The sequence below is a fragment of the Lolium rigidum genome, chromosome 6, assembly GCF_022539505.1.
Source record: "Lolium rigidum isolate FL_2022 chromosome 6, APGP_CSIRO_Lrig_0.1, whole genome shotgun sequence".
NCBI classification, from domain to species: domain Eukaryota; kingdom Viridiplantae; phylum Streptophyta; class Magnoliopsida; order Poales; family Poaceae; genus Lolium; species Lolium rigidum.
The window spans coordinates 266,294,644-266,322,358 of record NC_061513.1 but is presented as its reverse complement, the minus strand read 5'-3'; the positions used below and the strand labels follow the sequence as shown (position 1 = coordinate 266,322,358).

Below are 27,715 nucleotides of genomic sequence, written 5' to 3'. Positions count from 1 at the left end.
CCGCCAGCATACGGTTGCATCCAGTATCCATAATCTCCCGCTGATCTTCCGGGAGAAGGAACGCCCATTGTTGTATCCAGTAAGCCGCCCGTCTTATAACCTGCAAAAAATTTGTTCCCTTTTGTCTGTTAAAAATAAGATCATTCCGACTTGTCCATATAGACCAACATACAGCAGATATGCCAATCCTGATCCTGTTCTTATCCCACTTTGTAACTCCATTTAGCCAATTTCCAAACATATTTGTAATATTAGCAGGAGGAGGTATATTAAATGTGCAATATATGATACGCCAAATAATTCTAGCAAAAGGGCATGATAAGAATAAGTGATGAATAGTTTCTGATTCATTACAGAAACAACATTTCTGACAACCATTCCATTTACGTTTCGCCAAATTGTCCTTTGTGAGCAGCACTTTACCATTTAGGAACCACATAAAAATTTTAATTTTTAATGGAATCTTCAATTTCCATAAGTATTTTCTTAAAAAGGGAGTGTGACCATTCATTAGATCAAGATACAATGATTTGACAGAATAAATGCCGGACTCATTAAGTTTCCAAACAAATTTATCCGGGGAGTTTGTCAACTGTACCGTTATTAGCCGTTGACACAGATTTATCCATTGGTTCCATTTAAAATCGTTAAACGCCCTTCTAAACACAATATTTAGTGGATTATGTGCCAACACAGTGGACACTCTAACATGTTTTGTTTGTACAATATTATATAAGGCTGGATACTGCTGCGCTAGTGTCTTATCTCCAAGCCAGATATCTTCCCAAAATCGAATGTCTTCTCCATTCCCCAATTTAAAAACTCCTCTTTTAAAAAAATCATCTTTCACATGCATTAGACCTTTCCAAAATGGAGAATCAGAAGGTTTTGCTTCCACCTGTGCTAAAGTCTGAGTCTTTAAATATTTATTAGTAATAAGTTGTTGCCACATTCCCTCCTCAGTAAGAATCTTGAACAACCACTTACTCAACAGGCACTTATTTTTTAGTTCCAAAACTTCAATTCCCAACCCTCCTTGGTCTTTAGGTCTACACACCATGTTCCACCTTGTGAGCCTATATTTTTTCTTTGTCTCGTCGGTTTGCCAGAAGAAACTAGACCGATAAAAATCTAATCGTTTTCGGACCCCTACAGGAATCTCTAAAAACGACAACATAAACATTGGTAAGCTCGTTAAGACCGAGTTAATTAAAGTTAATCTGTCTCCGTACGAAAGTAATTTGCTACGCCAAGTTCCCAGTTTTGCGCCAAATCGACTCTCAATTGGATTCCATTCTAGATTTCTGAGTTTTCTAAAGTGCACCGGTATTCCCAGATATCTAATTGGCAAGGTTCCAACCTCACAACCAAAAATCTGTCTGTATTGTATTTCCATATCTTTAGCCTTTCCAAAACAGAATATCTCACTCTTATGAAAATTTATTTTTAGACCGGACAATTGTTCAAACATTGATAATATAAGTTTCATATTAATTGCTTTGTGGATGTCATGCTCCAAAAACAATATCGTATTGATCTCAGCCCCACCTCCGCATTTGGAAGAATACCACCAAATTTGATCACCTCATCCAGGCTAGGCTGTCCCTTTGGAGACTCAGCAACAATCTTGTTCAAATTTGATATATTAGAATCAGGTGATAAAACATTATCTAGACTATTAGAATTTAAACCGAAATCATGATCTGCCTTTGTGAATACCTCGGAGACCCCTACAGGAGTCGGAGCAGTACAAGGTGTGACGCAAATTCCCGCAGCGTCTATGCCGCTGATCGACGTACTCTGCATGGCCTCATGCATGCTGGGCTGGACCGCAGCCAGGCTCTCTTGCGCGTCAGAAAGGGCCGGGCTGTGCTCAGACGGCCCGACAGAGGTATCCTGAACAAAATCAGCCGGCACATGTGATGACAAGTTCTGAAACTGCACCCGGTTGGTCACTTCATCAGCAAATTCGGGCGCCAAACTCTTGACACATTCAAAACCTTTTAGTCGTTCCTGAATTTCAGCACTGAAAATTACATTTGGAGACTTCGGAACAGCACCCACCATCTCCCCATTGACAACAGTTACAGGATCCGCCACTCCAAATTGAAAAGGGGAAAGAGCAAGTCTCTGTCCCTGTAAATCAGTCTGTACATTTGTAGTACCATTATGTCCATCTTGTTGGTCAGCAGAATTGTTCTCATCAACAGAACCCGGCTGCTCCATATTGCCATCTGGACCATCATGCTCCATATCACCTTCCCCATTGTTCGCTTCATTCATCACCACATCAGCAGCTCTTACAGGTTGAACACCCTCAACTTCAAACCTCATTCTGTAAAATTCATCTAGCACCCTTATGTCCATCTGAGCAGGGATGAGAGAAGGGTCAAGACAAATAATGTACATACGCAGCACATCATTAGCTCTTGTAAAGGTGATATCAATATCTGTTGTCTTGCCAAATAAATTGCCTATAGCCCACATGGCTAAGTAATCATCCAGAACTGAAGTGGGTAAGTCATATACTCTTACCCAAACCTCATGCGGCCTCCATATAGGTTCAACAGATCGTTTCCAAAAATCAAAGCTCATGTAAATTTCAGAATTAGGTACATTAAAACGACCAAAGTGTTGCACTCTCACCAAATCCATCTTACTAGGAAAGTTGACACGATACACATTATCCTCCACCCTTACTACATCCCACTGATAAGTTTCATCTGGTACTATCCATTGTAACTGAACAATTATTTCTGGGATAGTGAGTTCACCACCAAAAATTGTAACCCTTCCCATCCGTGTATTCTCTAGCCTTGGTCTAACATTTGTTGACATAGGAACATCCCAAAACATGAGTTCTTCATGAGCCAGACCATACATCACCATATTAGGCTTAGGGGCGTTGAGCAAAGGACAGTTCCTGGATATGTGTTCAGTGCTTTGACAGCATTCACAAATTGTTGCTTTGCAGTCATTCAGACAATGTCCTACCTGACCACATCTAAAGCATCCAGAGCCTTTTTTCTTCTTCGCCATCTGAAACTCCGCTGATTGTTGGTTTGTGGCTGCATCATCAACCTGTGTATTAATCCCAGCAACAGCCAAAAGTGTAGCTTCAGCTCTTTGCACCCCATGTGTCTGACGTCCCGGCGCAGCCAACGGTTGCACAACCGAAGGAGCAATAGGTGTGTTTTGTGAAGCCCCCTGACTGCCATTTGATAAACCTGCCAATTGCTTCGCAAAAGCATTCGCAGCCTCTTTCACCAAAAGACTTTGTTCAGCCGACAAACCTGGAACATCTGACACCAAGTTTGCTGGCCTAGCATTATCCAGCCTAGCATCACGAGCAGCAGTTCCATTGTTGGTCCGCCGATATGCAAAGTTTTGGCCAGCATACGGGCGACGATCTACAGCACGATTATACCCCTGCCCATAGTTGGATCTTCCTCTATCTCCCTCTGAATTCCCATAACCAGCACGAAAGACACCATCAAAACCTCCGCCACGATGCTCTGAGTCCCTATTCCCATCACCTTGACCAGCAGTACCACTAGAACTTCCTTCAAAGAAATTATTTCCACGCCCAGGACCGAAATTACCTCCACCGCCGTTCCACCGTCCACCACCATTGCCACGGCCAGCTCCACCATTGTAGCCTCGTCCCCGGTTGGGATTGAAGCCACCGCCACGATTGGACATCGCAGTATGTCCAGCAGCCGCCGCCTTGGAGGAGACGAGAGGAGCCGGGTGGAAAGGGTGTGATCGAAACCCTACCAGACGGCGATACCCTCCAGTTAATTTGACGATCGAAGATTCGTCTGATCGTCCGCAGCCTCGCACAGGAGCCCAACGATCAGAATTGTTACAGCCCATATGGCCCACGGTAGAATTAAGGGAAACGGTTTTTTCAAAAACCTCCCGTTGATCCCTCGATGAACACATCGGGATTTGAAATTGGCATGTTTGATGTATCGATGAACACATCGATTTGTGGTGTGATCCGATTTGTGTCCTGGTTTTCCTTTTTCGGTGTACCAAAATCCAGTCTTTGGCATCAAAATCCTCCAGGAAGAAAGTCGACGGAGACAAAACCGGATCTTTCTTCGCCGGAGTAGAAGATGCAGGTGGAGGCGTAACAACAGAAATAGAATCAGAGAACATACCTAGCATGCGCGCCGATTCTCTCTGCAGTCTTCTCTTCCTCTCTCTTCTCAAAACTGAACTCATGGGCGTCAAAGATAGATCACAGTTTACCTTCGGTGAAATCAAGTAAGCAGTCGGTTGCGCAACGGATCCATCTGGTGGAGACCTCGTCGCCGGCGTCTTGGCGATCCCATCATCGTCTTCATCGTCGGATTCTGGCGCAATCGCCCAGAATCGCCCTCCCAACGTCTCTCCGCAAAAACCGCTCGGTCCAGGGAAATTCGGGTCAAACTGTATGGCCCTATAGTAGGGAAGTTCCATGTATATATAGCCGAACAGGCCCAGAGTTAACGCATCAGTCCATACCTACCTGTTGACCTGCTAAAAGAAACCGCATCGTGGAGCCGCTGTCTTTTTTTTTTTTTTTTGTGAAGAGTGGAGCCGCTGTCTTCTTCTCGCCGGCAGGCGCCAGGCGGCATCGGCGAGCATCAAATGCGACACTACTGTGAGCGCCTTCCTCCCTGGCCACCGTTCTCTGGGACACCTCCGTCCTTATACCGTTTTTGCAACGTTTTGCTTCGTTGTACTCACGACGACTACGATCTGCCCTAACCCGAACCGCGAACCTAATGTCTTATATCTTCTCGATGATTTTGATGATGTATATATCCCCGCCTGATCAGTTGGCGCTTCGGATGCGTGTTCCTTCTGTTCTGTTATTCTAGTCGTCGTCAGCCATCAGGGAATTGGGAATTTGTGAACCATGAGATAGGCCAAAACACAAAATACGTTCAGTTTTGCACAAATTTTATCACAAGTCCTTGTTTTTCTAAGTTTTATTAAAATTGACAAATTGTGCAAATACAGAATACCATGAAATCTGCAATAGGTATGTTCTTCTTGGAAAAAAACATGCATGTGCGCTTACAGAATAAAAGAAAAATGGCATATGCTCAGTCACTAGTACATAATGTAATTTGCGTTTGCTCATATGTGCAGGTGCGTGCTAACTTCTAGAGCTGCATTTCTGTATTGTATATTTACATTAGTCTGTACATTGTTTATTTGCACTACATGTCCTACTGCATTTTTCTAGCTACACTACAATTTTTACAGTACTTTGTATTGTGTTTTTAAAGCCTCTTAGATTTTGTGCTGTATCTTTGTACCACAGATCTATTTATTACTTCATCTTTCTGGTGCATCTATCTATGATATTGTCCTCTTGTATACTCCAACTAGGAGTACTAGATAAAAAAATTACTAGAGGGTGTTTTACAGTTTTAGGCATGACTATAACTGAAGGAGTTTGTCCTTATCCTAGGTAGCTAGTCCCCAGAATTATTCCCAATGTAGTGTTAGTGTTAGAGATGGCATGAAAACCTGATCCAAGGTTGCTCCGAGCTGCTAATGAACATAGTGGTAGATTATGAAGTTGTAACTTTACTCTTGCTCCTTCTATAAAATGTTTAATTTGTGGCCTCGCAATTTCTGTTTTTTTTTTGTCAGCTAGGTCATGGAAAGCTTAATTCAGGATCACTAACAAAAAATTGTACTCCCTTCGTCGTAAAATAAGTGACACAATTTTTTTAGATATGGATGAATCTATAACTAAAATACATCTAGATACATCCGTATCAAGACAAAGTTGAGTCACTTATTTATGGATGGAGTAAAAGTTGATCAGGTCAAACCATTTCTATTGTATCTGTTAACTCATAACATAAAGCCTTACACGTAAGATGGAATATAAATTTTCGATAAAATTGTGCAAATACTTACTACCATGAAATCTGCAGCAGGTATGTTCTGTTCGGAAAAATATGTGTGTACGCTAAGAGAACAAAAGAAAAATGACATATGCCCGGTAGCTAGGAATAGAAATTGTGTTTGCTCATGGGCGCAGGTGCACGCTAACCTCTAGAGGTTGGACAACTTATTAATATATTTAGTTTTTTTCCACATATATGTTTTGTATAAATCTTTTGACCATTGTATTTGTCTTGACAGGATATTGAAACCTAAACCCCGATTTGATATGTTTTGGTGACTTTTTCTTTATTAAATCACTGTAATTTTAAATTGTGTTTCTGTAGTGTCTATTACATTTGTTTCTTTATTACTACTTTGTATTGTGCTTTTTGAAACACTCTTGGTTTCTGTTGTATCTCTCTATTGCACATTTTTTATTACTTAAACCTTATGCTGCATTTCTTTATCGCATTTACCTATTGTATCTTCCAACTGCTAGTTGAAGAAAAGAAAGAACTTATTAGAAATTACTAGAGGGTGTTTTATAGTTTTAGGCATGCCTATGACTGAAGTAGTTTGTCTTATCCGAGGTAGCTAGTCCCACGAATTATTCTCAATGTAGTGTTAGAGATGGCATGGAAACCTGATCCAAGGTTTCTCTGAGCTCCTAATGAACATAGTATTAGATCTATAAGGTTGTCTTGCTCTTTCTAAACATGATACATTTGTTGCCTCGCAATTTCTGAATTTGTTTTGTCAGTTAAGGCATTCAAAGCTTTAAATCAGGATCAATAACAAAAAAAATGTAAATTTGATCAGGTCGATCTCAACTATTTCTACTGTATCTCTGAACTCGGAACCTAAAGCCATACAATTAACATTTGGAATATAAGCTTTCGATCAAAAGGTGTACTGCAAAATGTTATTTAGTGATACAGGCTGAGTCGTTTGCACCTACCTTGTGGTTTACAGTTGATGTTGTTCATGGAAAATAATTGAGATGTTTTGATCTGAACTATAACAGGATAGGATAGCATGGCGACCAAGGAGCTATCGATCAAGCTTGTGATCGACACAAAGACAGATAAACTCTGCTTCGCTGAGGCTGGCAGCGACGTCGTGGAGTTCCTCTCCTGCCTCCTCTCCCTGCCGCTGGGCACCGTCGCCAGCCTTCTGACGAAGGAGAGCATGGTCGGCAGCATCGGCAACGTGCTTGGGAGCATGGAGCAGCTGGACGCGAACTACAAGAGCAATGCGCTGCGTTTCAGTCCGGTCGTCGCCCCCGCCACACTCTCCCGCCTGCAGCAGCTGCTGGGCTCCCACCTCAGCAACACCAACCTCTTCACATGTGAAGGTCCGAATTACAATAACTTCCCAGGCCCGACTTTTTCTTTTGACAATTGCAACAACCGACGCGCCAGCTGCGGATACCTGTCGGCCACCAAAGGCACAGACTGCCTCGTCTGCCAAAAACCGATGGACAAGCCTATGACAATGGCCCCCGACGCCGCAACCAATGGCCCCAAGGTGGTTGCGGGGTCGCCCACGACGTACGCCGTCAAGGATGACCTCTCGGTCACTCCAGCGTCGAACCTGCTATCCGGCATCACTCTGCTTGCGGAATGCGGCGTCATGGACATAAGCGCGCTGGACGAGAAGACTGTCAAGATCGGCAAGGAAGAGGTTGGTGTTCTCTGGTTACGTTCAAGTCTTGAATTTTTACTAGGTAGTTGCCTTGATAAATTCTCCTGGGTGTTGGGATGTAGGCGCTGGCGATACTCGCTGCTTCCCTCAAGTCCAAGACTGTCCTGACGGATGTATTCCTGCCGAAAAAGAATTCTCGCTGCAAGAGGGAGCCTTCTGAAGAAGCTGCAAGATGAATCCCACCAAAGGTAGTAAGATGTACATGCAATGCATGCTCGAAGCTACGCATAAGAAGCTATGCTGGGCAGTCAACTTGTGAAGCTTGAGGTCAAATATCCATGTTTTGTTCGCATGAAAAGACGACACAAATGAATACGTTTTATGACCAATATCTAGTGAGCTCTTTATTTCCGTAAAATAAACGATGCGTCTTTATAGGTTTTACAAAAGGGAACATTTATTTTTCCTCTTAGGCTGGCCATAGTGCTAGTATCTTAGCTAGTATCATACACATTGGTCCCACAAAAATGCTGATGTGGCAGCTAATTAAGGAGGAGAGAGGAGATTAGAGTAACATAGGTGAATATTGTATCATAGCGCATGTCACGAGAGAAGTTAATGCCAAATAAATCTTGTGCACCCATTTGCATTGAGATTTTAAAAAGTAATAAATATAACATAATTATGATCCTACTTCATGATACTAACCACTATAGAGATAGTAGCATACAAAAGTATCATATGCATGATACTACAACATGATACTTACCACTATGACCAGCCTTATCAACTTATTGTCATCGTGTTCCTCTAAATCATAATTAATGCATGCGAGTATTGATGATACTCTACCATACAATGGATATAAGTTTGGATACAAGTTAGTTCTTCCAACCTCTTAGCCATCTAAGAGCATTTCCAGCCGTCTCGCCGACTAGGCCCCCGGCAGGCGCTTTTTTCATCCAAACGGCGTTATTTGGCTCAGTCGCGGTCCCGGTTACTCGTTTCCCCCCGGAATATGCTCTTAATCCATTCGGAGAGCCCAGGCCATCCCTGGACCCCCGGGGTGCGCTCGGGGACTCCGGACGAGACAAAAGCGGGGACGGGCCCGCTCTATCGGCAAGAGAACACGCAAACCCCACCACTGTCTCGTCGCAAATCCCCCTCCCCTCTTGTTGCTCTGTCGCCAGCGGCACCACCCCTCGCCAATCCGTCGGCCGGTTGCCTGCACTCCGCCGTCACTCCTCGCACCAGCCTATATTCCGCCATCAGTCGTATCGACTGCATATATTCCGTCGTCGGGCAACTCCTCGCGTCGCGCCTCGTGGACACGCCCGGCAGGTAATCACTAGTAGAAAAAGGGCCTTTAATCCCGGTTGATAAGAGCATTTAGTCTCGGTTTTGCAACCAGGACTACTTATTCGGGACTATACCTGGGCATGTGTCGGGCCGGGCCGGGCCTCGGGCCGGCCCGAGGTAAGCCCGACGCAAAAAAATACGGCCCAAGCCCGGCCCGGCCCGGCCAAATACCCACCAAGCCCGTCGGGCCGTCGGGCCGTGGGCCGGGCCGTAGTGTTAATCGCTGTTTTCGGGCTACCCAGGCCCGGCCCGGCCCGGCAGTCGGGCCAACATTTCTCGGCCCAGGCCCGAGTTTTTCGGGCCGGGCTCGGGCCGGGCCGTCGGGCCGGGCTGCCCATGGCCAGATGTATTCGGGACTAAAGACCCTCCCTTTAGTCCCGGTTGTAAAACAAACTGGGACTAAATGCCCCGCTACGTGGGCTGCTGGCGCGCGCCGGGGTGAATGACCTTTACTCCCGGTTTGTAATACAAACCGGGATTAAAGGCTATTTCGTCAATTTTTTTATCCATTTCCTTTTCTAATTATTTTTAACTCTATCTTTCTTTCTTTTTCTTTTCAGAATTTCTAGTATTTTCGTTATTTGACAAGTTTAGTCTCTAACTACACTTAAACTATAGTTAAATTAACTACTCGTGGTCAAACTTCCCGCTCAGTAACCCATCCTCCCACTAATCCTGCATTAGCAGGCTTAACTTTTAAGTTCCTTCCCACCCCACTTCCAAGTGCTTCGCGCGGATGTATGTGATAGTAGTATCATATTAATCCTATTAACATGTTGGTCGATGTCACACTTCTTTATTGTTTGAATACTAAATAATTCTATTAATAAATAAAAATAATGATATAATAATAACCTTGAATAAACAAATAAACATTAACTATTTAGTATGTATTTTAATTATTTTTTAACTTTATTTTTTAATAATTCTTTTTTGCCAAACCTAAAACCTGAAAATTTGGAAATCTAAAAATTGCCTAACCTCCTTTATGGTTAAGTAACATTAATATTTATGCAGGATGCAATTATTAATTTAAAATTTAATAAAATATAAAATGTTGAAATTCTGGCAAAATCTAAAATATCTTCCTGCTTTCATATTTCCATTTTAAATTTTGAGAATATAAACATTGGCTAACCGGGTAAACCTTTTGCATACCTTTTTTCATAAGAAAGTTGAATTTGCTAATTTACCCTAATAGTAGGTTGCGTAACATACAGGAATTTCAAAATATTTTATTTTTTGAATTTTCTATCATTTTGTTTTATATTTTACAAAGCTAAAAAAGGGTGCATGGGGAGCCAAAGTACCTACAAAGCCTTCAGTCTCAGTTCTTATTATATACCACCAGGACTAAAGGCTTTCGCCCCGAATGCAGCCTTCCGTCACCCCTTTAGTCCCGGTTGGTACCCAACCGGGACGAAAGGTTCCAAACGAATTGGGAGGCATTGGTCCCGGTTTGCTTCAAAACCAGGACTAAAGCTCCCAGTGGCTTTGAATGAAAGGCCTATTTTCTACTAGTGCATATAGGGAGGGGGAATAATGATTCAGTTCATGTGTGAAAGAATAAAGACTTTTCTTATGACTAACCTTCCTACCAGATAACCAAAGTCAGAAAGATAGACTCATGAGTAGCAATATGTGGGGCGGGTCATGTAGTCTTGGGGGGGACCCAGCAATCATAGGTTAACTAAGGAAAGATTGTCACTAACAACATCACATTTATCAGTGTCACCGTCATTCCAGGAGGCTACAGCGAAAGAAACAGAGGCGTGCCTATCAATGAAACAGGATGGCACCAGGGAAGGGAACCAGCCCCACATGATGGATGGGCTCCAAATTGTAAGTTTTATGGCTCGCCACAGAGATACATTGGAAGGGTTCGACGAAATGTATGCGCTAATTGTAAGATTTAGGGAGTTAAGTTTAGGGTCTTGGTTATAAACTTTTTTCTTAGGAACAAATATGTTCCTCTAAATAATAGGGAGATGTTCTTAATTGGACGTACGTAAACTCTTTAATTGGAGGTGCTATCTAGTCGGCTCAGAATTAACTTAGTTCCAAGCTAGACGATGCAATCAAATCTCAGTTACACCCATTTTACAATTCATGACTAACACGAATCACCAAATAAATAGCACAGTCCGGAGCACCCTCACTTGCAACTAAAAAAAGGAACTCAATTATAATCTAACTTGCAACTTATATATGCACGGATAATATTGCTGGAATTTGTGGGCATTTGGCCTTTGGCCCATGGCCCATTATCAAATTCTAAAACTCACATGGCCCATTTCAATAATCAGTGGCAGCACTAGTGGGGGCTAAAGTTTAGTCCACATTCTAGTGGGAGAGAGTTGGAGTGGTATATAAGGTGGGCTGTTCTAGTCCTAGTAAGTGAGTGAGAAGAGAGAGAGTCCTCGCGCACTCCTCCTCCTCCGCCGCCCGCCTCGCCTCGCCTCGTCACGACGCGGGTTGCGGGAATCTCGCCGAGCCGAGCTTATCTTTACGGGTGAGGGGCAATCAGGTTTTTGGGGAGCGCTCCGGCGCGACTACTGGCAGCACGACGTCGTCTTCGGACGACGAGTTCCTCCACACCGACAACTTCTTCCCGGACCTCAACGACTTCTTCGACAACCTCAACATGGGCGACAACGACGCTGCTGTGAAGTATGTGATCTTATCGTTTCTCTTCCAGTTTCTGTTGGAGTTTCTTCTTCTAGTATATGTGGTAGATGCGATCGGTTTGTCTCCTTTAGATGTGATCTGTTCATCTATCTTACTAGACTGCACGTTTAGTTTATTAGTTTACATAGTCATGATTTATCAATTACTTGTACGGATTATTTCATATGGATATTTGCTTATATATTCAACAAATATTGTAATCGGAAAGTATAAGACTTAACTGAAAATTCGACTTATTCAAATCAACCAAGAGTTCCAAGTACTAGCTAAGCCGAAGACCCGTTCAATATTTCTTAGGCAGAAGACGACCATTGCAAACTTCATGAACGAACACCAGCCGTAGCATCGCGACACAGCCGGCCAAAGACGATGAGCAAAAGGCCGCTGAACAACAGAGGAAGCTTCCAGCCCTTCTGCTTCTTCCCAAGGAAGACATCTGTGAGAATAGTCTTCGATCGGAAGGATGCGTTTAAGATCTCCAAAGCCTATATTACAAATTAATCCAAAGACGAGAGCAAATAGAAACTGATAAATTCAATGATCAAAAGAAACTGATTTCTGAGAAACACTAACTACTCGAGTGGTTACCCACCTCGTTGTGGCCAAGCTGCACAGTCATCTCCTCGAGCGAGCCGATCTTGACATTGAAGATGTTGAGCCCAGAGATAGCGGACATGGGCGCCACTTGCAGGTCGTCCATGACCGTGTACGTCGCGTCCCCTGCTTGCTGCACGCAGATAGCCCCGGCGGCGCAAGGCACCATCGTGGTCGTCGTTGACATGCTCCGCCTCCGCTGGCACGCAGAGCAGTACGGGACGGCGCCGCCACCTATTTCCGTGATGAGACCTTCCCTGATGCCGCGGTTGATGCTACGCCAGATGAAATCCAGGTCTAGATTATCAAGGTTGCCGCCGTCACGTACGCTGCGGGCAATGGAGCTTTTCGACCATGACGGCATGGCGCGGACAGAGAATAGGAAGTCGGCGACGTCCTTGCCGGCCTGGGCGTACAGCACGCGCTGGGCCTTGCTGTCCACCAGGAGCCTGATGTTGCGCTTCTTGGTGCCGCTGTATTCAATTCCGGAGGACATCTCGCTTACATGAAACATCTCTTGGGAACACATATGAAGAATTTGGAGTGCACTGTTGTTGTTATGCAAAGAGACTGCGTAGGAGACTTCGGTGGGGAATGGAAGAACAATCGACATGGCGAACTTGCATGCATAGTGTGAAAGCGGAATTGCTTCACACACGACAAATTTCATCCGATCTACGTACGACATCTCCTCCCAGCGAAAGCACGTATAATTAATTCTTGCACAGTTGCTGAGCTCCCTTGCCACTGCCGCGAGCTCAATCCCAAAGGCTGTTTTCGCTAGCTTGGTGAAATCTCCAAGCAAAAATTAATTACTTAATCAGATGTACAAACGGATGGCTTCTCCTGCCTTTTTTTTTTTTTTGCCGAAATGGCCTCTCCTCCTAGAACAGTCCGCCCAAGCAAGGAAAGAAGATAAGGGACCCAAATCAGCGATCCAAACAGTTCGTTTTTGTCCGTTTTAGTTGGCCTGTGGATAATATGCGTCGCACGGTCCGGCTTGCCTGGACAGCGCGCAGCGGCGCGACCCATTCGGTCTGATGGCTAGTTGGCACGGCGTACAACAAACAAATAGAAATGCACGAATTTAAAAAAGATCGCAAAAACTTGATTGAAATTTCATTGATTGAAACATAATTCACATAGTTTAAATCAAAAATCTAAACTAATTCAATTGTCGTCGTCTTCGTCGTCGTCGGAGACGAGGTCGATGAGTGGCATTGATGTCCAGAGCTGCTGCGCCCAAGCAGGCACCTCCGCTGGCTGCGCGTACCGCGGAGGAGGTGCGAAGTGCGGTGGCGTCGGTGGCGGAGGCGGTGGAACCTCCTGGCCGTCCCACGCGCCTGTGGTGGCGCGTTCGGCGGCGGTGGTGGCGGTGGCAGCGAGGCTGCGTGCTCCGCCACCATGACCGAGAGCTGGACGATGTCCTCCAGCCCTAGCCATGACCATTTGGCCTCCTCGCCGGCCAATGACGCGGCCAGGGCAGCGGCCGTGGCCGCATCCTCGTCGTAGTTGTCCGGGAGGACCACCTCCAGCTTGCTCATTGTCGTCCTCCTCCTCGTCGTCCTCGTCATCGTCTTCGTAGACGACCTTCGGCGGGCAAGAAATTCCGGTGGTCATGGATAACACGGCACGCCTCGTGCTCCCGCCCGCGCGAAAGCTGAGAAGTCACAGGCTGTCCGTCTATCCGCGTGGACAGAAACGGACAGCCTAGAAGTATTTGGGTCGGCCCGCTAAAGATGTCCTAAGGGTCTCCTAGCGTCCGGAAATGTCCGCCCGTGTCCGTTTGCGTCGGCCGAAATGGTCGAAATCAGGGCCATCTCTAGATGCCGACGAGGTTGGCACCCACTTATATGCTTACCAGGTTAGGTGTTTTTTCCTGTTCTTTCTCTTTTTCTTTTTCCTTTTCCTTTTCTTTTCTCCTTTTCTGTTTTTTTGTGTGTTTCGTTTAGCTATTTTCTCGTTTTATTTTCTGTTTGAAAATAAATTTCGAAATTTTTTAAATTTGAAAAAAATAACTTTGAAAATTGTTCAAATAGAAGAAATGTTCATATTCACAATTTGAAAGAATTTTTAAATTTGAACGATTTCAAAATTTGAACGTTTTGAATTTTGAACCAATTACGAGTTTTAAAAGAATTTTTTGAAATTTGAACGAATTTAGAGTTTGAACAAATTTAAAACCGTACATTTCTAAAATCTATATACAGAAAGTTTTGAACAAATTTTGAGAACAGAAAAAATGTTAGTTAAAAAAAAGACTGTAAACAGAAAAAAGACGTTTACCTGGTGGGCTACGGCCCAATTGACAGCCGTCGGGTCGGAGGGGGTGTGCGGCACCCCGTTCGTGCGACCCAGTCATCATATCACAGCTCACAGAAATCAGGCAGTAGGTAGAGCCTGCTAACGGGCCCGAACAATGTGGGCCAAACTGCCCCACTTTTTAATTATGGGTATGTTTCGTAGCCCGGTTCACTTAGAAATTACTTTCTTATGTGAGCATTGCCCATATCATACTAGCTAGGCTGAGATTTTGTTGTATGTTTGGTAGATTGTAGGCTGCTAAACCTAGAGTGTGGTTGGTAGGTTTTGTCTAGTTCCAGAATGTGAAATTGCAGAGAGGTGCAACTTCTTACGTCAAATAAGATCCTCAAATGTCTCCTCCATGCCATGGAGGTCTAGCCGTGCGGGGAGAAGCTGGGGGTTAGCATGGCTCTCGTCGGTAGAGAACGGCGCCTGCAGGCAGAGGAGGCGCGCCAGGTCGTGCCCGGCAAAGGAGGAGTGGTAGGGCGCCCGCCAGCAGAGGAGGTATGCTAGGTCACCCGTCGGACGTGCGAGGAAGGCTGAGCCGGTGGTTGCTGAGCGACACAGTTGTGGCGGTGGTGGGCCGGAGGACGCCGATACGAGCTCCTCGTCGGTAGAGGAGCACCGGAGCGGGAGGAGGGCCGGCATGTGATTCTCGTCGGCGGGGGCGGGCTGGAGGGCTTCGAAGCGAGCTCCTCGTTGGCGGAGCAGCACCAGAGCGAGAGGAGGGCCGGCATGTGATTCTCGTCATCGGGGGGAGGGGGGAGGGCTTCGAAGCGAGCTCCTCGTCAGCGGAGGAGGACCGGAGCGGGAGGAGGGTCGTCATGTGAGCTTCTCCTCGGCGGGGGTGGGCCGGAGGGCGCTGATTAAAACTTCTCATAGGCGGAGGAGGGCTGGAGCGAGAGGAAGGGATGGGGAAATCAGGAGAAAAAGGCAGGGGTGGGGTGATGGCTTGCTGTGAGAGGGGAACGACTAATTTGATCGGCATATAGGGTTTGCCATCACAATTAGGGCCAAACAAACTGTCCGGTCCTTTAGTGCACCGAAACTAGAAAAAATATTAATGGATCAAAATCAACTCAAAGGAAGAGCCGTATATATATGGTCCAACAGGCCCAGAATCAACGATCCATACGTATCCATTCGCGTACGCACCATCGTCGAGCCGCAAACCCTACGTTGAGCCGCCGTCGTGGTCGCCTTCCTCTCGCGGCGAGCATCAGCGGGAAGGCGGCAACACCACTGTAAGTGAATTTCTCCATCCACCGTGCTTTGGGACACCTCCGTCTCCTTGTACCTTTTCCTAGTCGCTTCTGGGATGAAATAGCCAAACCCCTTTTCTAACGTGTCACCATTGATGGGTTTTAATGCTGTATATCACCACCTGTTCGATCAGTTGGCGTTTCCCATGATTGTTCCTACTGTTTTAGTCTCGTCTTTAGGCAGCAACGTGAGCAAATTGGCGATTTGTGAATCTGTTGGATAGGAACATGACGAAATTGAGTTTTGCACAGATTTTACCAGATAAATATGTGGGATGAATCCGATATTTATAAGTTTTAAAATTTTACAAAATTGCATGTGTATGGGATGATAATGGAAATTTTCCTTGGAAAGACGGGCGTGTACACTTAAGCGCAGTAAAATGATATATATAGCCAGTACTTAGTACTCCCTTTGTTCCGAAAAAGAATATCGTAGATTTATCTAAATTTGAATATATCTATACACTAAATTGTCTACATGCATTTGAATTTAGATATATTTGCGACATCCTTTTCATGGGAGTAATATAATCAATGTTTTGCTTAAAGGTCAAATTAGCTTTTATAATCTAAGTTCCTTGAGTACATGATTCCTATTTATAGTATATATGTTGCTTACTCTTAGAGGGTGTTTTAGGCAAGCTTATAACAGAGTTTGTCCTAGCCTAGGTAGCTAGTCCCACCTATTATTCCAATTGCTGTCTTTGAGATGGCATGAAAACCCAAAACCTTATTCAAAAATTGCTCCGAGCTCTTAATCAATGTAATGTTAGATTTATATATTTATACCTTAATCTTGTATTTCCTTATGATCTTATCTGGAAAGGCAATTCATTAGGCTCTCATAGGGCCTCCAACTCGCTTAATTCGGGATTTGAGTCTTTTAGGAACACACTTACCACTACGGGAGAAAAAGCCTTTGCCGTGCAACTATTTGCACGGCAAAGGGAGCTATATGCACGGCAAAGGCTTTGCCGTGCGACGCTGCACGGCAAAGGTCATTTCTTTGCCGTGTGTCAAACATGTTTTATCTATAAAAAAAAGCCCCAAACTAGTCGGTCTAGGAATCGAACCTAGGACGTAGTAGCGGAAGCGTGCAACCTTGCCACTGGGCTAAGTGTTTATTTGTTGATCACTATACCACGCCACACCTTTGAGCTGAGAAGATATCCAATTTTTACATCTTTGCCGTGCTCTCTTACACTAGGCAAAGGCTTGCTTTGACGTGCGTTTGTTAAAAACATTAGGTAAAGGCTGCTTTGCCGTGCAACACAGCTGCGTGCACGGCAAAGGGTGAGGCACGACAATACCCAACATCTTTGACGTGCACTGAATCTTTGCCGTGCGGTGTGTTGGGCTATTGCCGTGCACCTTTCGTTGTCGTGCGGCCTCTTCCGTCGTTGCCATGAATCCTATCTTTGTTGTGCGCTTGTGTCTGTCTTTGCCGTGGCCAAGATCTTTACCGTGCATTTTTCTTCGTGCGCACGACAAAGAAATCTTTGCCGTGCGTGGACACACGGCAAAGATAGGCTGTACGGCAAAGATAGTTTTTCCCGTAGTGTACTACATACATATCGGTTTATTAGGCCACTACGTACATGGAGACAAAATTGACCATTAATTTGATAAACTGAGTATGAGATATATGTCAGACAAATTATACCATTAGATACAAATGCAAAATAAATTACCAAAGGTATACTTTTCATGGCATCAGTGGCGGAGCCAGGAAAAAATTGAAACCTGGGCGAACCATAGCTAAGAAAAAAAGATGAGAATCATGTTTGAATTTACATTTTGCGGGGAGTCGCAACCGGATATTTTCTCACAGGAATTGCAACTAGAGATTTGTATAACATAATCTGAATATTAGTACTAAAATGAAGAACCATACATTCTTACTATTCTAGAAATTAAATATGATAAGCAATACTACCTCCGTTTCAAAGAACAAGGAGCACACGTATTTCAAGATGAACTTTGACCATAAAAATTGAGCAACAAAATCTTGATTATATTATACGGAGTATGTAATTAGTATCATTGGATTCATATTGAAAAATATTTTTTAATGATATTAATTTTATACAAACAATCTTTATCTGTTTGAAGTAATTCTTAGCCAAACAAAAAACACGTAAAACGAGGGTGTCTTATTTCTTGAAACGGAGGTAGTAGCTCAATAAACAATATGAATCACAAATAAAAGTTTAGGTATCCAAATACCGCTGCCTTGGCATTTTAACCAAAATCTCGGAATTTTCTGAAATTAAAGATCCAACACAATCCACATTAGGCCCTAATCCACATACTCACCCGAATCGCACCGGGAGCTACGCCTGCCGAACGGAGCCGAGCCCGGGCATGCCGGACTGAAGCTCCGTCACTGCATGGCATATCTTATAATTTTTTATTAAATTAATGGCTAAACTGTTTTCTCGAAGTACGTGGTGGTCTAATAAACCGGTATAGAGGACTGTAAATGCTACACTCATGTACAGTGCATTGCCATCTCCTTAAATATGTTAATTTGTTGCAGTATAGCTGCAAACTTATGTGAATAAATATGTGCAATGTACTATCAAAACCGAAACGTATACCTGATCTAGTTGATCTCAACCATTTCTACTGTAGCTTTCTGAGCTTTAGATAAAGCTTAATCTATTTTTTCTTTAGTTCTTGTGTATTTCAGGATGATGTCTTTTCTCCCTCGTTGGCCACCTTATTTTCTTAATATATCACATGCGGGTCTCCTGCATTGTTAGAAAAGGACCATATCCCATAGAAATCTCTGTATGACTAGACAACTTCCGATTCCTGGACATCATCAAGTGTAAGCCACGAGCTATGTGCAAACCACACAACTATACCACCAAAATAGCTCCTTTGGACCGGCCTGGCTTTCTTAGTCAAAAGGCTGATTGTACTTTGACTTGAGCCCAGCAAGTTCCACGACGCACTCTTTTCCTTACCAGGATACCTAAAGGGGCTAGAAGGTTTTTAATGAGGCGGCTTGCTGGTGACTTTATATATGGAATTATGATCTTCAAACAAAAAAACAAGTACAAAACACGACTGGCTCAAGTTCTGAAACTCAAGCTAAGCAAGAGCTACCACATGGCCAACAACTAAACTGAAGCCAAGAACAGAATACCATTCAAACCAACCACAAAGCCTAGATGTGGAGAAAAAGGTGGCCCCTGCTCGCCAAAGACTACTGAGATGCATCTGTCTTGATTTGGTCAATAACTTGTTGAACCGGCTTGTATTGCTTATAAAGCTTGCTTCTGTTTCTCTTGCACCAAATCGACCTCACGGCCAGCATATGGATTGAGTAGAAATCTCTTCTTGGCACTTCCCTGTTGCATCCTTTTCGCCCAAAGCCAGGAAGATCGAGTTCAGAGAATAATTTGTCCCCGTTTTCATCTTTGGGTTACAGTCTTGAAATGTTACTTCTCCTAGACATAAATGCATGTTTTTCTGCCAATTAACGTTGCTCATCTTTGAAGGACGTCTGAACTGAACCCTAACAGGATAGTATGGCATCAAAGGAGCTATCGATGAAGCTGCTGATCAACAAGAAGACTGGGAAGCTCTGCTTTGCCGAGGCCGGCAGCGACGTTGTGGAGTTCCTGACGGCCCTACTCACCCTGCCGCTGGGCACCATCACCAGCCTGCTGGCCAAGGAGGGCATGGTCGGCAGCGTGGGGACACTGCTCGGCAGCGCGGAGACATTGGGCGCCAAGTACAATACCGAAGAGCTGCAACTGAGCCCCGCCGCCGCCCCCGCCACGCTCTCCAGCCTGCAGCTGCTGCTGGGCGTCAAGCTCAACGGCAGTAGAACACTTTACTCGTGTCTAGGATGTGCAAAGCTCTCGGAGACCTATGGCAGTTTCTGCCCCAGTTGCTACACCTATAGGCAGAAGGCCATGACCCTGGCCAGCGACGAAACAAACAGACCCGTGGTGTCCGCGCACACGTACACCGTGAAAGACGACCTCTCGGTGACGCCGGCGTCCATGTCGATGATCACGCTGCTCGCCCAGTGCGGCGTCAAGGACCTCAGCGTGCTGCAGGAGAAGATCGTCAAGATCGGCAACGATGAGGTACTAGCAGTATTGAACTATTAATGTCAAGTCAGGTAGTAGTTTCTTCGATTAACTTGTGATTGATTCTTGTTTATTGTGTGTGTGAGTGCAGGCGCTGGGCATACTCGCTGCTGCCTTCAAATCCAAAACCGTCCTGACGGATGTCTTTATGCCGAAGAAGAGTGCTCGCGGCAAGAGGGGAGCTCCAGAGGAAGCGGGGCCGAAGAAGAATGGTCGATGCAAGACTGAACCTCCTGAAGAAGTCATTGAAATTTGATGATTTAGCTGCTAGCTGTTCAGAATTTCAGACAGGACCTTTCTGAAACTGTTACGAGAGGACGAGAAATTGTTACATACGAGTTGGTATAGAAAATTGATGGTTTGCTGAGATAAACTGAAAATTGGTCGTGATAAATTAACTTGATCCGAAGGCATCTACGCTGCCGTGATGAATCAAAAGTTTCTGCCAATGTTACTGCTCTACTCGTTTTATTTTGAGAACCACGAAAATGTTTCAGTATCTGGATATCTATGTAAAACTGAAATAAGCAGCAACACAAAGCATCAGTGTAGATCACAAGACATGACCGTTCAGTCGCTGTGACCTGTGTACACGAATCGTGTGAGGACTCGCATCAACTCATTGGCCGCCTGGCCGAACGGCTGGAGCACAGAGAAACCGTGCTGCTCTCCCGCGAACTCGACGACCTCCACGGTCTTCCCCATGTCCTTCAGCCTGGCCGCGTACCCGCGCACGTGGTCGCGGAGCACGTCGCTCCCCGGCACCACCACAAGCGCCGGCGGGAGGTCCACCGCCGTGAGGCTGGGGCTGTCCGGGCCGAACGGGTTGGCCACCGGGTGGTCCCTGCTCGCCCCCACCGGAAGCGACATGTGCCAGAGCTGGTCGGACATGTCGACCGTCAGGGACACGTCCGCCGGCGGGTCAACCTCCGCCGCCGTGCGCTCGGCGCTACCAAAGAAAGCGGAGAGGAGGACGTACCCGACGACGCGTACCGGGCTGATCGCGAGCTGCGCGGACGCGACGTCGACGGTGATGTGGTGTGCCAGGTTGGCTCCGCCAGATACACCGGAGACGAACGTCCGTGCGAAGTCGGCCGACTCCGCGAGCCACGGGTCGGCGCCGCCGGTGGCGGCGAGCTCGGCCTGGCCGCGTAGCCAGGACAGGAAATCCGCGCCGTCCTCGATGGCGGCGGGGAGGCGGTGCTCGGGGGCCAGGCGGTACTGGACGGAGAGCACGAGGGCCGGGAGCTCGGCGGCGGCGCGGAGGCAGAAGGAGTGGAACGGCGGCTGCGTGTAGGATCCGATGCAGTAGCCTCCGCCGTGAAAGTACACCAGCACCGGGAGCTTGCTGCTGCCAGCCAGCGGCGGCGAGGACGCCGGCCTGTACACGCGGGCCCTCAGGCCGCGCACCGCGTGGTACACGACGTCTTTCCACTGCACGCCGGGGACATCCGGGTACGTCTCCTTTTGGCGGAGGACGGCCTCGTCACCGCGTACAATGGTGCCGTCGCTGAGGATCTGGACGATGCCGAACAAGTCCTCCACAACGCGCGGTGCCTTGTCGCCGCCGGACATGGTGTGGTCGATCGACCGATGCCGTCCAGGTGGTCGTCGGCTCCTCGCGGTTTCTGAAATGATGGTTGAGTATACTAGTAGGTAGGCGGGAAGGATCAAGGAAGGTTCCTGGCGTGCTCTCAGATCACATGGCAGTCTCGCATCCGTGCCTGCTTTGCCCTTCTCGAAGGAGGTCACATGGCATTCTCGTCAAACTTGTCGCACGCGCCGGACACGAACTCTTCTCCTCCAGAGCATCGACCGTTTGTGTCCGTGTTAAAAAAAAAATGGGTCTCTTAGGCATTTCCAGCGGCCACGCAAATCATTGTCCGCGAGCGTCCGTTTGCGTCGCGCGGTGGACGCGAGAAAGACCGTTTTTGTTCACGCGTCCGTTTACGCCTGGGGTGCCTCCAGCGGGCCGATACATTTCTGCGGCGGCATGAAATATGAAGTTTGAAAACAACAAGATGCAATAGATTCCGGAAATTCAATTCGGCTCCCGGGTGCCGTATGCTCCCTCTAGCAAAACATCATATTTCGAAATGTCAGAAAATTTAAATAAAAAATCCTACATGTACATATCCATAATATAAGTGTTCGTCAAGTTTCACGAAAAACCAATAATTTTTGTGGTCTATGTAAAAAGGAGAAAATTTATCTTGCGACAAGCATTATTTTAAGCACATAATTTTATCATTTTTACACACGTCACATGATAAGTCGGTTGTTTATGAAACGACTTTGTGAGCACGTAGCACGTGAAGATGTACGTGCAAATTTTTTATTTCCATTTTTTTAAAATTTAAAATGTTTATAAGACGTATTTTAAAATATAGGGAGCATATGCACCCATGTTCCAAAACACCGCTCCCGATAGATTCAACGAAGTCATAGTTCTTATTACATCCAAATTTTAAAAAGTCTACATGAAAATAAGATGGTATTCCTCTAGTCAAGGTCTTCATGGCCAACCAATGCCCACTGATGATCAATCAGATCCGTCTGGAGCCGTTTGCAGATGTTCTCGTCAGTGATTTCTATATTCATATGCAGATAGTTCTCCCAAGCTAAAGCCCCAGGGAGTGGCGCAACTAGCTCACCTTGGAAGTCCCAGTGGTTCTCATTACGGCCATCAAGACACTACTAGGAAAAGGCCTAGCCGTAAGGTTGACTTCAGTGGCGCACCATGATGGCCGTGCGCCACTACTACTTAGCAGTGGCGCACCACAAAACGGTGGGCCACTGTTACAAATATAATAGTGGTGCACCTTGTTTGTGGTGCGCCATTACTAATTCCTGGCAGGAGGCCAACTCCTACCCAAAACTAATAGTGGCGCACGTCTCCTAGGTGCGCCACTGCTACTTTGCTTACCTATGGCGCACGGCGTAGTGGTGTGCCACTGCTAGGAGGTGGCCAGGGCCCCTTTAGAGATGAGGGCTTTAGCAATGGCGCACTGGCGTGGTGCGCCACTACTAGCTATGGCGCACCACCGACATGGTGCGCCACTGCTAAGTTGGGCAGGGGCGTGGGTTGCAGGTACCAGGTGAGCAGTGGCGCACCACGAAGCAGTGCGCCATTGCTATGTCACCGTAGCAGTGGCGCACGGCTACGTGGTGCGCCATTGCTAACCTGGACCATTTCCTGCTTTTCCTCCTTCACTCACATGTGCCACCCACTTTCCCCAAACACTCTTCCACCACCACCTCCCACCAAATCTTGATCTGGTCGTGTTGCTCCTCCTCCCCACCTCATTTTGACCTCTTCATTCACCCAAATTAAGTGGTAAACTTAATTTTCTTGGTAGGTAAGTAAGGGTGATCCTTTCTATAGCTCAATACCTACTCAATCTCAACTCTTTTCCTCATCCAACACTCTCGGTCTCGCCGTATCGGTAACTTTGTTGGTTTTATGCTTTGTGTGTGACCGGTTACGATCGTCTTGCACACGTGTGTGTGCATATATATATGTTATGCGAAAGCTCTGCATGTGTTGTGCATGCGTGAAGCGTCACGTGCATATGTGTGTTGTATGCGAAGCCTCCACATGCATGTGTTGTATATGCGAAGCCTCCACACATGTGTTGCATGTTTTTGTTTGCAGGGATTAGAAATGCGATGGAGTTGCCAATATTTTGCCGAAACGTTGATTCATTTCCGTTTCGGTGAATAATGGGCATACTACGCATATACATATGTCCTATTTTTAGGGAAGGTCATGCCGAAATTTTCTTTTGGTATACTAAGATATCCATTTTCTCTATACCCGCAGGCGACCATGGTCCGCATGATGAGCGAAAGCGTTGTGGCTAGGTTTTTGAAAGCCGCGACGGCCGAGATGATTAAAAATAACCAAAAGGAGATAAGATGTCCGTGTCGAAGATGCAAGCTGGCGAGCCTTATGGACCCTAAAGCCGATATGGTGCGGGACCACCTTCTCATGCGTGGTTTCATGGATGGCTATCGGTGGGAAGGCGACGAAGATGATTATGAATTTGTCCATGGGATTTCAACAAGAAATAAGGAAGGAGGTGAGCACCATGTAGAAGATCCCGGACATGATCAGGATGTAGAAGATCCCGGACATGATCAGTATGTAGAAGATCCTGGAGATGATCATGATCACAATGTAGGAGATCCTGGACCTGATGATGAGGAAGATCAAGATGGAGGTCATCATGACGATCATGAAGATGAAGACGATGGACCATCGTCGATGGACTGGGTGCCGGACCCTTATCTTCAAGAGCTGCTTCTCAAGCAGACGAGTAACGCAAGAGCTGCCGCCCGAGAGAAAGCTAAGATGGATCAACTGGAGGTAGACGCGGTTACTCCATTGTATGAAGGATGCAGGCCGGAGGATACCCGCCTGAAAGTAACGCTCATGGCTCTGGAGATGAAGGTAAAGCACAAAATGACCGACACATCCTTCAACGACAACATGTCATTCTGGCACGAACGTCTTCCCAAAGGTAACACGTGTCCGACTAGTATCGAGGAGGCCAAGAAAATCGTGTGTCCTCTGGATTTACCGCATGTGAAATACCATGTGTGCTTGAACGATTGCATCATTTATCGGAACGAGCACGCGGAGTCTACCATATGTCCGGAGTGCGGCGTCAGTCGGTACAAGAAGGGGAAGAAAGCTCCTCGGAAGGTGGTGTGGTACTTTCCGATCACTCCTCGTCTGCAGCGGTATTTCGCGGATCCTAAGCAAGCAAAGCTAATGCGCTGGCACGCGGAGATGAGGAAGGGAGAAGATGACGCAGATGATCCGGACAAAAAGAAAAATGACAGGATGTTGAGACACCCTTCGGATGCTAGCCAGTGGAATGCGTTGAACCTCGAGTACCCAGAATTTGGGGACGATCCTAGGAACATAAGGCTGGGCACGAGCACCGATGGAGTCAATCCATTTGGCAGCCAGAGCAGCACGCATAGCACCTGGCCCGTGTTTTTGTGGATGTACAACCTCCCCCCCTGGCTGTGCATGAAGAGGAAGTACATTCAAATGAGTATGCTAATTGAAGGGCCGAAACAACCAGGGAACGACATTAATCTGTATATGGGGCTTCTGAAATAGGAGCTAGCCATGCTATGGGACACGCCTGCCAATACGTGGGACGCCGCCGCGGAAGAATATTTCCCTATGAGAGCCGCACTGCTCACGACGGTGCACGACTTTCTCGGTTACGGATATGTCGCGGGGCAGGTGTGTCAACACCCGGATTTTTAAGTCCGGATGCCTATTATGTCATACATCGCAATCCCAGGAATATTGTTGTTGCGAGGCATAATAGTTAAGTATCACAGTCATCATTCATTACAACTCATAAAGTCTTACAAATTGGAATCACATGATCCATATTACACAAATAGTTGATCTAACGATCAACGAACTGGTCAACGAACAAACATAAGTTCATAGCGGAAGCGTAAGATACAAGGACTCTATAGTCCACAGGCCAACGCTTGACGTTAGCGGACTCCTAGTTGTTGTAGACTTCCTGCCGACCGTCCTCCTCGTCATCGCTCGCTCCTCTTCATAGTCTGGCCATTTGAATAGCCAGGGACACAGCCGTGAGTACTTGATGTACTCGCAAACTAATACTAGTGTAAGTGCTAACATTTCTAGTAAGGGGGTGCTAAGCTCTAGATTCTTTGCATAAGCTAGTTTTAGTTCACAAGTATTTACTAAAGACTTATTCATATACTAACTAACTCAAGTGGGAACATCAGTGTCATTCCCACAACTCTGTTGTGTTTTCGATATAATCAAGTCACCATTCACCATTCATTTCAACCACATGATCAAATTCTAATACTGGAAACTGTATGGCCTTTCCAACCGTCCGTAACCGTGGACACGGCTATTCGAATAGATTTACACTCTGCAGAGGTTGCACACTTGTGCCACAACATTTGATTTCATCCGTCGGGATTTCCCGAATCATCGTAACACAAGTACGCGGATCATCAACCATAACCTTTCATTTACTAACCCTAGTATGAGCACCTCTCCCCATGAGCTTGGCCTCCCGAGTGAAGACCAACTGTCAACTCTGGGAACCGCACAGAGGCTTGGCCGTACAATTCACTTCACATCATTTCTCAACAACGGAGGCAGCCTCGGCATAACCCCTATGATGTGTGTTCAGAGGGAACTCATACTAAGATACATAAACTTCTAGTTAAGCCCTACCCATAATCAGGTATTGTGGGGGTACTCCATAATTGGAAAGGTATCGCATCCAAACCAATACTAGTTTTTAATCAAAAATCACCATCTTCTCTTGGTCATATTCACCTTCAAAAGTCATTTCAACATTTCACCACACATGTTCCCATCTAGAGTAGTCAGGTTTTAATTTAGCACTAGCATCTAAGGATGAGGGGTGCTAAGTAATTTGCTTTGCTCCTAGGCTAACTTTGATACTCTTGTACTAATCTAACATTTACCCTATGGAATTACGAATCAATAGTACAAAATAACAGTAAGTAAAACTTAAAATAAAACTGGGAATTAGGCTCATAATATAAAGTAAATGGGTGGTGCTTGGCTCAGGATGAGCTAACACTTGCAAGAGTATTATCTTGCCTTGGTTGGGAAACTGGTCAAAGTGGTCTTCTTCTCCCTGACAAGTAGACCTCCTCCTCCTCCGGGTACTCCTCGGTACTAGCGTCTAAAATACGAATACGGGATACACAATCATCACACCAATCTATTTACTAAACTAAGCACACACATGATTCACACAAATTAAACTAGCATCACATATCACTATTATGGTGGTGGATGGGTTTTTCTTATTAATTAGGAAAAATAATTTCCTCTCGTAATAATCTTAAATGTTACTTTTGAATTATTCAGAGAAATAATTTCCTCTCATTATCTTTTTAGGATTTAATTTCTCTTATGTATAATAGGTGACCTAGGTTGACCCAAGTCAACCTCTTCACACTTATCATTTTGAGAAAATGATTTAAATGGGGTGTAGCACCCCATACAATTTAATTCTAACATGGTAATGATTTAATATCATCAACAAACCATATGAGATTTTTATGATCAGAGTCTTCACCTCATATTGGATTGTTCATGACAAGATTTAAATGGAAGAAAAGCTCCCATATGAATTACTAATATTTTTGGACAATACCATTTAGGGAAAAATAGCTATATTGTCCACTACTTAAACTAGGGCATGATCATGCAAGGTGACCACACCATTTTATTGCCTAATCAATTTGTGTAAGTAATATGTGAACTACCAGAGTTGGAACTAACTTAATATCTATTTTATTTGATTTTTAATAATTAATTGAGTAGGGAAAAGTCCCTGCCTTGTTATTTTTGTCGAATTAATTCTACAACGAATCTGGTCATGAGACCAGTGGCATATTGTAGATAATTTTAATAGCTTTCCAAATATATAAAATTTATTAAATTTGGCCAAGCCAAACAATTTCTATGCAATTTCTAAGTTGGGTCCAGTGGGGTAATTCAACTAAATTATTTAAATGAAATTTGAATAAAAGGGCCGGCGGGAAAAGCTAACGGGCCAAACGAATTAAAAAGGGCCCAAGCCAGCCCACCACGGTCCACCGACGCGTGGGCTGCCCGACGGGGTGGGGCTGGCCTGTCAGCGGCTCACCGCACCCGAATCGGTACGGGCGACGTGGGACGCACGATCGGATCGTGATCCGACGGATCACGTCCATCGTCGTCGACGAGGAGAAGAGCTCGCCGGCGCGGCTCGGGTGGGGGTCGGAGGGTCACCTGGACTCCGGCGAGGGGTTGGC

General features: G+C 45.6%; 3 protein-coding genes across 3 annotated transcripts; 2 read left to right on the top strand and 1 right to left on the bottom strand.

Moving 5' to 3' along the window:
- Positions 1–6,933: 6,933 nt before the first annotated feature.
- Positions 6,934–7,778, top strand: LOC124664083. The gene is made up of 2 exons (XM_047201684.1): positions 6,934–7,581; positions 7,665–7,778. Exons 1-2 carry the CDS (start codon positions 6,934–6,936, stop codon positions 7,776–7,778), a joined length of 762 nt encoding a protein of 253 aa, XP_047057640.1.
- Positions 7,779–19,312: 11,534 nt separating this feature from the next.
- On the top strand, positions 19,313–20,203 carry LOC124664081. Its single transcript, XM_047201683.1, has 2 exons — positions 19,313–19,858; positions 19,953–20,203. The coding sequence occupies exons 1-2, from the start codon at positions 19,313–19,315 to the stop codon at positions 20,115–20,117; spliced, it is 711 nt and encodes a 236-aa protein (XP_047057639.1). The 3' UTR covers positions 20,118–20,203.
- A 97-nt stretch (positions 20,204–20,300) lies between these two features.
- Positions 20,301–21,437, bottom strand: LOC124667465 (probable carboxylesterase 15). The gene has a single exon (XM_047204738.1). It carries the CDS (start codon positions 21,434–21,436, stop codon positions 20,432–20,434), a length of 1,005 nt encoding a protein of 334 aa, XP_047060694.1. The 5' UTR covers position 21,437; the 3' UTR covers positions 20,301–20,431.
- Between the last annotated feature and the right edge of the window lie 6,278 nt (positions 21,438–27,715).

Coding starts and splice junctions, on each gene's coding strand:
- LOC124664083 (XM_047201684.1), top strand. CDS start 6,934: ATGGCGACCAAGGAGCTATCGATCAAGCTTGTGATCGACACAAAGACA. Junction 7,582..7,664: donor TCAAGATCGGCAAGGAAGAG/GTTGGTGTTCTC, acceptor GTTGGGATGTAG/GCGCTGGCGATACTCGCTGC.
- LOC124664081 (XM_047201683.1), top strand. CDS start 19,313: ATGAAGCTGCTGATCAACAAGAAGACTGGGAAGCTCTGCTTTGCCGAG. Junction 19,859..19,952: donor TCAAGATCGGCAACGATGAG/GTACTAGCAGTA, acceptor GTGTGAGTGCAG/GCGCTGGGCATACTCGCTGC.
- LOC124667465 (XM_047204738.1), bottom strand. CDS start 21,436: ATGTCCGGCGGCGACAAGGCACCGCGCGTTGTGGAGGACTTGTTCGGC.